Below are 12955 nucleotides of genomic sequence, written 5' to 3'. Positions count from 1 at the left end.
CGCAAAAGTTTTTAGTCATGCAACTGTGTTGTATTGAAAATGTTTACTGAAACAAAACATGCATACAAAAAACGTTTTAATAACAAGCATTTATGTACTAATGCACTAAAAAAAGAAAATGAATTATTTTCTTTAAATATATAGCAATACACTGGGGTCTTTTTAACTTTCTTGATCGAGTCATGTTGGTCTATGGATCTGATCTACTGGATGCTACAGCCATTGGAGCTCTGATAAATGTGGGTCTATAAATAAAACACTGCATATTTCTTTAGAACGTAAATTTTGAACGAACTACACCTTCTCTATCCACGACAATCTTTAAGTCTACTGATCTCAAATACTGCTAGCCGACTAAATTCACTTCAGCAAGTTGACTAGTTCTTGTTTGCCTTGTGTTAGTTGTATTGGTTCCTATTGACTTGACCTGCCTATTATTCTAGCCGAATTCTTTTCTCTGCAAACATGCGTCATCACAGTGCAGTGGTTGCTTTATGTCACTTTATGAGAGTGTTGTAGAAAAACGTGTGAAAATACTCCTGGTTACCCTGACTGTCGGAGACTTCTTGTACATTTTGGTTGTTTTGTTGGTGGCTGGAGGTGGCGCCACAAGCTGATGTGTGATTGACTGGATTGGGAGAAGCGGGAAGGTTCGAACAAAGCTTGCTGCGCCATTCTTTGTTTGCTTGACAATGTGGCTCCACTTAGTGGCAATCTGGATCTTTGATTAGGTTCTTGTGTTGGCTAGGGTGTGATGACGCCGATTCTTTGGTCGCTGTGTGTGACGTAAGGTGTGTGGACGGGATATCGTGTGACGGGGGTTGCATGGTGTCGTCTTTGTTGAACTGGTCACGTGTGTTTGTACGTCACTTGTTCCGTGTGACGGGGGTTGCATGGTGTCGTCTTTGTTGAACTAGTCACGTGTGTTTGTACGTCACTTGCGCCGTGTGCCTGTAAAACAAATTAAAACAACTTCACCCCCCCCCCTCCCTTTCTGAATAGCACATTTTTAAAATATATTTTTTTGTAAACCGCCAATAATAACTCTTGAATACTGCAAAGTTTGAGTTATTATTATCATTAGGTATATTGATAAAAAAAATACCTGTGCATACTATAGTGTGACACACACCAGGATGTCACGACCCCCTTCAATAGACAAGCAAAATTTATGTAGTCATACTCATTTTTTTTTTAAATCTTTAGAAAAATATGGAAAGCCATAAACTTATAGTTAGATTTTAAAAACGTATAGCTCTTTGGGAACCATCGATTAAACTTATCTTTATATGTATGTATTAAATATAACTGCCACAAATTGAAAGACAAAAATTATGAACTAAATAAAAGCTTATAAAAAGGAAGGATTTGTATGTTCGTTATAGCCATCCATCTCTGTACTTTATCCGATTGGCTACTTAGCGTGCAGTTTATACGATTCTTAACGAAGATTAGCCACAACATTTAAGGAAAACTAAAATCATTGTTGTATATATTTTTTTGTGATTTTGATATCAAGTGAAGGTTGGCATCAGACTTTATTTTTTTTTTACTTTTTTTGTAAGTGATGTAAGCTGCAGTTTTCCCCAATAATATTATCTGAAAAGTAACTATTTATCAATGTTATTCATTATTTTGATAATACATACATTTATATGATAAAATATTTTTTTTTTTTACAATTTTTACCTCCCCCCTCCCCTCCGTCATACGTCTTCACAAAAACCCAGACCACCCCCCCCTAAAATGACGTCACACCTCAGCCTACAACCCTCCTCAAAATTGCTGTTAAATTTTTCTTCAAACATCGATATTTTTCCAAAATCTTTTCAGAACGCTGTCAACATAGAGTATTTCGATTAATTCCTATTACAATTTATTAAAACCGTTTTCTAAAACGCGAAATAACGACTAAAGCTGGTTTTCTAACATTGCTTTTTTATAATGCAAAAGTGTGACGTCACACCATCTGAACCCCCCCCTCCCCTTCATCCAGTGTTTCTTCCAGACTTTTTTCTCCGGGGGGGGGGGGGGGGCACTTGAAATTTTCGGGGGGGGGGGGGGGGCGGTAGACTTTCTTCGGGGGGGGGGGGGGGGCGGACACTGTTAAAAGTATATATTTTCTATATAAATTATATAAATTTCATTTCGTTCGGGGGGGGGGGGGGCGGTAAAATGCCTGGAAGAAACTCTGCCTTCATCACACACCGTCACAAAATTACGGATCCCCCCTCCCCCCTATGAGTGTGACGTCGTTTATGGACCACCCCATATCAAAATTTCCCTTTTACAACCCGTCCTTTGTCATGTCTACTAGGAATGTGCAAAGTTATATTGCATTGTTTTTAATTTTTTTTTTAGTTCTTTTGTTTTTACTGTTTACATAAAAAATTGCTCAATTTGACCCCAAATTTCTCTAAAAATATATAAAGCCCACCCCGCCGGCGATGACGCTAGTAGCTAGACAAAGCTTAGGCTTAGCAGTTTGCTATATATAAATCAAGCAGGTAGCCGCTGTTGGTCAAACCCAACCAACCATTCAGCAGAAGTCAGCTGACCGTTTAGTCAGGTGGTCAGAGAGTATTTGAGCACGCCACGCTAATAGTGTAGTCAGTTAAGTGAAAATCTTAGGACGATGTACTCAAATTATAGTTTGTAAGAGCTGGACAGATCTAGATCTAGTGATAAAATAGTTTATAGAGAAACAGTTTGGCTGTTTTTGGCTGAATTCAGTATTTAGACAGTTAACAAAAAAATGGCGACCTCCACAACTGCAGCAGTCAACACAGACTATTCTTATTATAGAACTCCCCTTGCATCGCGGTATGCTAGTCATGAAATGAAAACGAATTTTGGGGATCAAAAGAAATTCTCAACATGGAGAAAGTTATGGCTTTACCTGGCTAAAGCTGAGAAGGTATTTGACTAGATCTAGATCTAAGATACTAACTAAAACTCCATTGTTGCGTATTTTAAAATTTTATTCGCCGCTTCACGTTCACCTCCGGTTGAGCGAATTTACTCAGTATTTGTATTATTATACTTTATTATACTATTTTTTATAGGCCTATATATATGGCTATAGCCTAGGCCTAATATTGCTAATAATATAAATATATAAATCTACTAGATCTATCTATTATCGGTAATCCCTTAGTTTAGCGTCGGTTATTATTCCGGAATCGTATAGCAGTAAAAAACAGTAAAACAATGCCAAAGTCTGTCACACACTTCCGGAATTCACCGGAAGTACTGTAAACTATACTTTATTTGGTGTCATCTTTTATTTTTATACAGAATGTTTGAAATTTAGATAGATTTATTTTTGTAATCATTTTTACATTTTGTAATCATTTTTACTATTTTCGTAATCTAGATTTTTTTACTTGGCCTAGCAGCTAGATATCTAGCTAGATCTAGATCTAATTCTAATTAATTAATGGTCGCAAATCCGCTGCAAGCCAAAAACATTAAATTTTTACATTTGACTTCATTATTTATATATTAAAATAATTTTTTTTTGAATTTTTAGATCTATTAATTTAAATCTACTATTATATTTATTCTTGTTTCCTTTTTTCGATTAAACTTAAAAAAAATTAAAACATTAATTTACTACAATCGACTTTCAATTTATTTATATTTCAATGGTCAAATAAACGAGAGTTTACCGTAACTCTATTTACCGAAACTCAACAAACATTACCCGATAATTTCCGACGCTAAACTAAGGGATTACCCTATTATCTATAACTAGGGCCTAGATCTAGATCTAGATCTAGAATCTAGATGAGTCTACATACTACACAACGGTACACAACCAAATACACAAAAACGTTAGGAAAACACTAGGATTAAGTACTAAGTACATAGATCTCTAGTAGGAGATAGATTAGTAATTTTTAGTTAGGCCTAATCATAATAATAATTAGATCTCTAATTAATAGGCCTAATAGATACAAGATTGTAAGATAGGCCTATGGATCTATTAAAAATCTATACATTTTTTTACGAATGTGTTTTAATTAAAAAAGGTAAAACATTTTAATTAGCCTAATAAAATAATAAGGCCCTAAGCATTAGGGCTTACAGGTCCAATTAAATAGGGTCTGATTGTCGGCGGGAGAAAAATCCCTACATGGTGAAGGGTTCACTGTGAGTTGCATTGACTCTAATAATACTCTAATTATCAGCATACGTCATAGCTTAGGGTCATTGTGAGTTTGTATATGTTTATTTAAAGATCTAATCTAGTATCATGTGTGCGAGATATTTTTAACAATACAAACTTAACCTACTTGCATTTATGAGTTTCTCCTTTAAAGACACGAACCTATTTTCAAGAGAAAAAAAAGCTAAATCTAGTGCACATTCAAATTTAATATTCCATGTTTTGACAAAAAATATTAACATAAATTAAAACAAAAGTTCATAAAGAAATAGGCATAATGTTTTGGTTGTGTCTATAATAAAATACGCTCAACTGGAGGTGAATGTGAAGCAGGGAATAAAATACGCTAAAATGGAGTTTTACCCTAGATTGTACTAGATTCTAGATAACTAGATCTAGATTCTAGTAGTAAGATAAGTTAAAAAGAAGAAAGATAATTTAAAATTTATTTTAACTTGAAATTTAGTAATCTATCGTTTTAGCTAAGAATTTTGGTTTAGCTACCTAAAATCGTCCGAGGCTTGCAACTAAAGAAGAAAGGTAGCTCATTAGACTAGTTAACTAGTAGGCCCTAAATTTTAATTCATTCACATTTTTAGGAGATTTATGTTTAGAACATTACAAAAATGTTTCAAAGTTTCATTCATGTACCTGTTTTTAAACATTTGTATTAAAACTTTTTTCAGTAGGCCTTAATAATATTAAATAAAGGGCAAATCTCACGATAGGCCCTAGTGTAAAAAATCGCCTGGTAATTTGTTTCGTAAACATTCCTTACTGTAAATAGTGTAGTGTAAACTCATGGGTCATCCATAAATGACGTCACGCTTTTTTTGATGATTTTGACCCCCCTCCCCTACGTGACACATTGTCCCAAAATGCCAGACCCCCTGCACTCTGTCAACTTAGAGTATTTTAATCGATTCCTATTGCAATTTATTAACACAGTTTTCTAAAACATAAAATTACAGACCGCCTACGGCCTACGAGTGTGACGTCATTTATGAACAACCCCATAGTTTATTTGACCGTTGAAATAAAAAGTCGAGTGTATTAATTTAGGCCTAATGTGTTAACTTAATTTTAGTCTTAATAGACAGAAAATTAGCAACAATTAGGGCCCAGTAGAACTAAGGTTTTTTTTTTAAGAAACACGGGGAAAAAAACTTGTAGAAGGTTTGCAACAACTAGATCTAAGCCTAGTAAAATAAAATGCTGTTTAGATCTAGATCTACTAAAACAGTAAGAAATACACTTTAAATTGTTGTATTTAATTTAAAATGCAACTAAAGTTAATCTATGCAAATTTGTAAACATTATTTATTTTTAAAAAATATTGCACCAAATTAGATATGGTTTACAGTACTTTCTGTGGTTTCCGGAACGGAGGGACAAATGAGACTCCACCATGGTTTTACTGTTTTTCACTGCTGTACCATTCTGGAATAATAACCAACGCTATATTATGAGATAACCAAATAAATATGAGCAATGTTTTCATCAGATGCAACCAAGCTCATTTTTAATCTAGAATCAATGTTATAAATTATAAAAGTTGCAAATCCAGAGAACTTGAAAATAATTTTTTGAGTTTAAGGCTACTTTTCTATTTATTTTCATTATGCCTAATTCATAACCCGATGTTTCACTTTCGTAAGACAAACATGTTTTAGCTGTACAGGAACTCTTTGATCCATTTTCTAAAATAAGATAAGGCACAATAGTTTTTATGATTAGATTACTTTAGGCCTAACTGGATTTCTTACGTTAAGAAATGAAACCATCTTTCATACTATTCAAATTTTTCTATTTTTCTTTGGCAGCTTCTCCCATTCCACATCCACAACCTGTAACATTCTCATCACCGTTGCTCTCCACATTCACAACCTGTAACATTCTCATCACCGTTGCTCTCCACATTCACAACCTGTAACATTCTCATCACCGTTGCTCTCCACATTCACAACCTGTAACATTCTCATCACCGTTGCTCTCCACATTCACAACCTGTAACATTCTCATCACCGTTGCTCTCCACATTCACAATCTGTAACATTCTCATCACCGTTGCTCTCCACATTCACAACCTGTAACATTCTCATCACCGTTGCTCTCCACATTCACAACCTGTAACATTCTCATCACCGTTGCTCTCCACATTCACAACCTGTAACATTCTCATCACCGTTGCTCTCCACATTCACAACCTGTAACATTCTCATCACCGTTGCTCTCCACATTCACAACCTGTAACATTCTCATCACCGTTGCTCTCCACATTCAATCCAGAAACAATAATATATGAACTACTTGATGATGCCCTATTTTCTATTGGAGCTGATACTAATTCTGCTATTAGGTACATCTAACTAATGGTTCCAATTTTTTTTTAAAGTGCCTACTTTAAATTTATAAATGTTCAGAAGTAATCGCTTTTCATGTCTTTTAAAGCTGTTTTTACTTTCTCGTATATACGAAGTATAGAGAAAGTCTTGTATTCGTGCAAAAAATTTAAAAAACTGAGATTTTTGCAAATCTTGACGTTTTACACCTCACTTATAAGGAAAAACATAATTTTGCAATCTTGTCCATGTATGTCTGTAAACACGATAACTTGACGACCGTTACATCTAGGTTGATGAAATTTCATATATAAGTATTTTATCAAAATCGTAGATCCGTATCAACTTTTGAGCAATTTCCGATAGCCGGAAGTGGTACTTTTTTACTTTGAATTTTTCAAAAGCCTATAACTTGAGTACTATTTCAGATAGATAAATGAAATTTCACATGTAGGTAAAAGATCTAATTCTTTACCTTCTTTCAAATTTTGAGTAATTTCCGTTGACCAGAAGTACTAATTTACACTATTTCCAATTTCTCAAAAACTAATGTAAATTTATAAAGTACTAATAATATTGCGCACTATTATGCACATTTTATTTGGCGTTCACTGGTGTGCAATTCTTTTTTTCTAGGAGATTTTATTCTATTTTAAAAAGTTTAAGTATTTAAAATGGATTAAAATTCATGTCTATATCCCTAGTTCCCATCCCCTGTGTTTTTTATATAAGAATATTCGAGATCAATACCGGTTTATTTTTTTTCATAATTATATCAGCCATTTTTATAATCAGGAACTAGGGTTAGCCATAACAGAGGAGCAGATAGAAGAGATGGAGAAAAACATAGACAACATAGACTTCCAGCTGGCAGCAAGGGAGGAGAAGAAATACAGGCATGATGTGATGGCACATGTCCATACATTTGGTGCCTTGTGCCCTAAAGCAGCCCCCATAATCCATCTTGGTGCTACCTCGTGTTATGTTGGAGACAACACTGTAAGCTCTTAACTATCTTTACAAGTGACTACATTAAGGCCCTGATCAAACATATTTAATTTTTGATTTTTGGAATACCTGATTTTAAATAAAATAATACATTTTCTACTTTGCAGGACTTGATAGTACTAAGAGATGGACTTGAAATTCTTAAGCCTAAGGTAGAGTATCAGTATTTTTTTCCAAGCATTGATTTAAGTTTCTCATCTTTGTATTTCATTACTGAGTGAAAAAATTGCTTTATTAAAATATGATGCAATAGATTAAAACACTCAGCATAACAATTTTAAGAAATGGAAAACCTCTAAATAAAAGCATTATTTATATAGATATAAAGATACATATTTTTTACTGTGAAAGCCTTTTTAACTTACTAGTTTGGTTTGCCATCAGCAAGTTATCTACTCTACTTCATTAGTCATTCTCAGCATTCTTATATCAGTTTGTAGAAGAGTATTAAATTAAATAATTGCCAATTTCTTAAAGTGCCTATTAATTCTGATGATCTAATCTTCTTATGTAGTTTAAGATTTAATGTATTTTGTAAAAGTAATTCAGGGAACTTTTTTTAAAAATTGTCTAATATTGAAAAAAAATTGTCCATTTCTGCAAATCTAGTTGGCTTCTTGCATAGACCAGCTTACCAAATTTGCACTAGAACACAAGAGTCTTCCATGCCTCTCCTATACTCATCTTCAGTAAGTTTTTTGAACAATTCATTTTATATAGACTTCTAAATTCCAAGCAATATTGCCCATTTTTATTGGAAGCTTCTTTTTTGTTGTACTCTAGAATTTGTTTGATTGTTTTTGTTTGTTACTGAGTATGTACTACTGTTTTGTTTTTTACTGAGTATGTACTACTGTTTTGTTTTTTACTGAGTATTTACCACTGTTTTGGTTGATTACGTGACTATGTATCACTGTGTTTTGGTTGGTTATGTGATTATGTACTACTGTGTTTTTGATTACCTATGTACTACTGTATTTTGGTTGATTACCTGACTATGTACTACTGTATTTTGGTTGATTACCTGACTATGTACTACTGTATTTTGGTTGATTACCTGACTATGTACTACTGTGTTTTTGATTACCTATGTACTACTGTGACCTATGTACTACAGTGTTTTGGTTGACTATGTGACTATGTACTACCGTGTTTTGGTTGATTACGTGACTATGTACTACCGTGTTTTTGATTACCTATGTACTACTATTGTACTATGTTTTGGTTGATTACGTGACTATGTACTGCTGTGTTTTGGTTGATTACCTGACTATGTACTACTGTATTTTGGTTGATTATGTGACTATGTACTACTGTGTTGTGGTTGATTACGTGACCTATGTACTACTGTGTTTTGGTTGATTATGTGACTACGTACCACTGTGTTGTGGTTGATTATGTGACTATGTACTACTGTGTTTTTGATTACCTGACTATGTACTACTGTATTTTGGTTGATTATGTGACTATGTACTACTGTGTTTTGGTTGATTACGTGACCTATGTACTACTGTGTTTTGGTTGATTATGTGACTATGTACTACTTTTTTTTTGATTACTTGACTATGTGCTATTTCAATTCTCAGGGCAGCACAGGTCTCAACGGTCGGCAAGCGTGCCTGTATTTGGGCACAAGAGCTGCTCATGGATTTGATAAACTTTGAGAAAATCACTAGTGAGCTCAGGTTTCGGGGGGTGAAGGGAACCACAGGCACCCAGGCCAGTTTCCTCACGTTGTTTGAAGGTGATGGAAGCAAAGTTGAAAAACTGGACGACATTGTAACAGAGATGGCTGGTTTTAAAAGGCAAATTTCTTTTAGTTTTTAAAGTTATCACATTTATTTTGACATTTATATCTTGAAAAATTAACTTGAGAGGGGTGTGACCATTGATTCTGTTTTTGCAGCCATTTCATTATTTGTGGCCAGACTTACCCAAGAAAAATTGATGTTGCAATCCTGTCAGCTTTTGCCAGCTTTGGGGCATCTGTCCACAAGGTAGAGCTTACTATTACTTACTACCCAAGTTAGGGAAATGTTGGACATGTGTTAATGTTAGGGGTCATTTATTATATAGAGTTGTAGCAGAACCTAATTTCTTATTTCTTAATAACTGGGTCCCTACTACACAGTGAGCTGATTTAAAAATATAATAAATACATCATAATCACAAGCTTTTAAATGCGCTGAAAAAAAAAAAACTTGCTCTTTTAAATAAAAGCTTTAGTAGTTAAAATATGTAAAATCTCATGTGCAGTAGATTGTGATCTCTAAAAGACAGAATGTCAGCCCCCTCTACGTGGTGTACACTCAAGCAATCAACCGTGACCCAACAATATATAGTCTTAACCACAGCTCAACTAGTTATCTCCCCTTTAATTATTCAATAAAGTAATCATTTGTAATTAATTTTTAATGACAAATCTGATCTCTAATTAGATTAAAAACTAGGTATCCTTGTATTGCCCTCGAAGAAGAATGTATTTGGAAAGTTCGAACTATATCCTATTTTCTTATTTTCAGTGTATTGTTATTGTGAAGGTTTTTATATTTATTTGCTTTTCAACTTTAGGTAATTTGTTTTAAATGAAGTTGACACTTCATCTACATATGCTTCGACTAAAATTATTTGTGTTAAAACCCGACTAGTAGCTTGCGATCTCTAAAAGGCAGTTGTCTCGACCTTCTTTGATTCAATGCTCATCAAGAAACCAGCCAACCGTGATAACATTCCATCCCCCCTGCACGGCAAGCTATTAGTTACTTTTAAATCTTGTTATCTGTTAATTAAATTTTAATGACTAGACTACTGTCTAATTAGAATAAAAATTAGATATTTTGAATTGTCATCAAAGACAAAGGTAGCTGGAAAGTTTGAACTGTATCACTGCATTAGAAGTGGGTCAAAATTGTCATAAACCCACAGACGTTGCAAGCTGAGTAAAAGCTTGTTAAAAAACTATATTTTAGTGATTATTTATCAACTCTACAATGTTAAATTATTTTACCAAATATGTTATTAGAAAAATGGCAGTTTACATTTATAAACAATTAAACCCCAGTGTTCCAACCCCAACCTATTTTCTTATACACAGAAATTAACTGTTTGATACAAAAAACATGCATTTTAATTTATACATTTATTATTATCCATGTGGGTTTGAAAAAAGTTTAGGAAGTAATACTGATTTTTTTTATTTTAACCCTCTTTGAGTTGGAAAAGAATAGATTTTCTATCTTATCTCACTATTTCAATTAGATGGACTATATTTATAGATCTAGTATTAGATTTTGTTTGTAGGTTTTTATCAACTTTTGTTGATTTTCTGTAACCGTCAGTGGTATGTCACACTATATATGTATGAACATGATAACATTTACACAAAATTTTTATATACAGGTCTTTGTTTCTATCATTTGTTATCTTGAAAAATAAGTCCGTTATGTTTCTATAGTCTAATTCAGGGGTCTCCAAACTACGGCCCGCGGGCCGCCGGCCCGCGAGGTCCTCTCATCCGGCCCGCGGCGATCTTTTTGTCCACGGAAAAAACGTTTGTTGGTTATGGCTGAGGATCTTTGCCCCGAAAAATCAAAGACATGCCTGGAAGAAACTGGCCCCCCAACTGAAATTTGATAGTTAATGCGGCCCTCAGACTGAAAAGTTTGGAGACCCCTGGTCTAATTCAACTAGAAGTGCCTGCACAACACATTAAATTTTGTGTACTAATGGTTGGGTACACCTTATTTTAATAAGTAGAGGAGATATGCTCTCTCAGAGGGCAGGAAATCACACAAAAAAATTGTCAGGACATATTTGAATTCATTCTTTGTGGTTAGCATTTTGCTGGTTCAATACTTTAAAATTAAAACTACACAAATGACTTAAATGAAATAGTTTGTTTTACCTACAAACATAAATTTTAATCAGTGTTGTAGGGACAAGTACTTTTCTATTTTTGCTATTTGTTAATTGAAGGGGATAATTTAATTCGGGCATTAAAAATGGATGAGCTCATTGTTAAATGTTTTTAAAAAAACTATTGATGATTGCTAACATTGTTTTATACTCATATTTCATTGTTTAGATCTGCACAGATATTAGGCTTCTGGCCAGTTTTAAAGAACTGGAAGAGCCCTTTGAGGCTGAGCAAATTGGTTAGTATTGTTCATAATCAACTGTTATCAACACAAAATATTACATTTTGAATCTTAAAATGCTAAAAGCCTACCCACATTGCTAGTTATAAACCTTTAATTACTTCTTCAGGTTCTAGTGCCATGCCTTACAAGAGAAATCCGATGAGAAGTGAACGATGTTGTTCTCTAGCACGGCTGCTAATTAGTCTTGTTCAAAACCCTCTACAAACAGCATCAGTCCAATGGATGGAGAGGACATTAGACGACAGTGCCAATCGGCGAATAGTTTTACCTGAGGCTTATCTGGCTGCAGATGCAATCATCAACACACTTCAGAATATTTTTGAAGGAATTGTTATTTACCCAAAGGTATAAACTAAAACCTCTGTAATCATATCAATATTCAAAGCCAAAAAAACATTTAACAACAAATTTTTTATTAAAAAACAAAAATTTTGTAACCCAACAGGCATAAAAAGTATTTAAGGTTTGGAATTTTTCCTTATGGAAGTTTAAAATGTGACATGACATCTTAAAAATGCAATGTACATGTAAAATTTTCTATCAACACAGGTAATAACAAAAAGATTAAATGATGAGCTGCCATTTATGGCCACAGAAAACATCATCATGGCCATGGTGAAAACAGCAGGTGGTAATCGGCAGGTCTGTTATACATTCAAAAATTATTTTTTTGTACAATTTAAAATTTTACAGAACAGGATGGAACTTAGAAACACTTAGTTGAAAAGTATAATTATTGTTTTTTGACAAAGCATGCTTTACTTTAGGAATGCCATGAAAGATTGAGAATTTTGGCAATAGAAAGTGCTACAGCAATGAAGACTGAAGGTGTGCCATGTGATTTGTTAGATCGCATTAAAGAGGATAAATATTTTGGAGCAATAATAGACAAACTAGAGAGTTGTCTGGATCCTGCATCTTTCTATGGTTTATCAGTTAGACAGGTAATTAGCAATTGAACTTTAGAATCCAATTTTTTAAACATTATTTATTCAACTCTCAAGGTCAGTTGGATTAGAGAACTAATTGTTTTAACTTCGTTGCAGGTGGAGAGATTTGTCGATGAAGAAATTTTGCCTGTTCTCCAAAAGTATAAAGGAAATATTACAAAATCTACACAGCTGGAGATTTGAGTGACCTGGATGGTTTATTTGGTGCATGTCATGGACTCCATGAACATTCCACGTGGTGTTTTCATTAAAGCATTTAGATGTTGCTCAATTACAAACCTTAAATTGTGTATTAAAAATGATGTAATCACAATAAACAAGTCA

The 12955-nt window shown here is 33.8% G+C and overlaps 1 protein-coding gene across 1 annotated transcript; it reads left to right on the top strand.

Moving 5' to 3' along the window:
• The first annotated feature begins 2609 nt into the window (after positions 1–2609).
• On the top strand, positions 2610–12866 carry LOC131950504 (adenylosuccinate lyase). Its single transcript, XM_059312698.1, has 11 exons — positions 2610–2917; positions 7309–7512; positions 7629–7673; positions 8131–8210; positions 9108–9326; positions 9428–9518; positions 11606–11675; positions 11788–12026; positions 12231–12323; positions 12449–12625; positions 12728–12866. Exons 1-11 carry the CDS (start codon positions 2756–2758, stop codon positions 12812–12814), a joined length of 1467 nt encoding a protein of 488 aa, XP_059168681.1. The 5' UTR covers positions 2610–2755; the 3' UTR covers positions 12815–12866.
• Positions 12867–12955: the final 89 nt, after the last annotated feature.

Source organism: Physella acuta, unplaced genomic scaffold (genome assembly GCF_028476545.2).
Source record: "Physella acuta isolate Inbredline_101_S28 unplaced genomic scaffold, ASM2847654v3 ptg000769l, whole genome shotgun sequence".
Taxonomy (NCBI): domain Eukaryota; kingdom Metazoa; phylum Mollusca; class Gastropoda; family Physidae; genus Physella; species Physella acuta.
The sequence above is the reverse complement of the archived record's forward strand: the minus strand, read 5'-3'. Positions and strand labels throughout refer to the sequence as shown.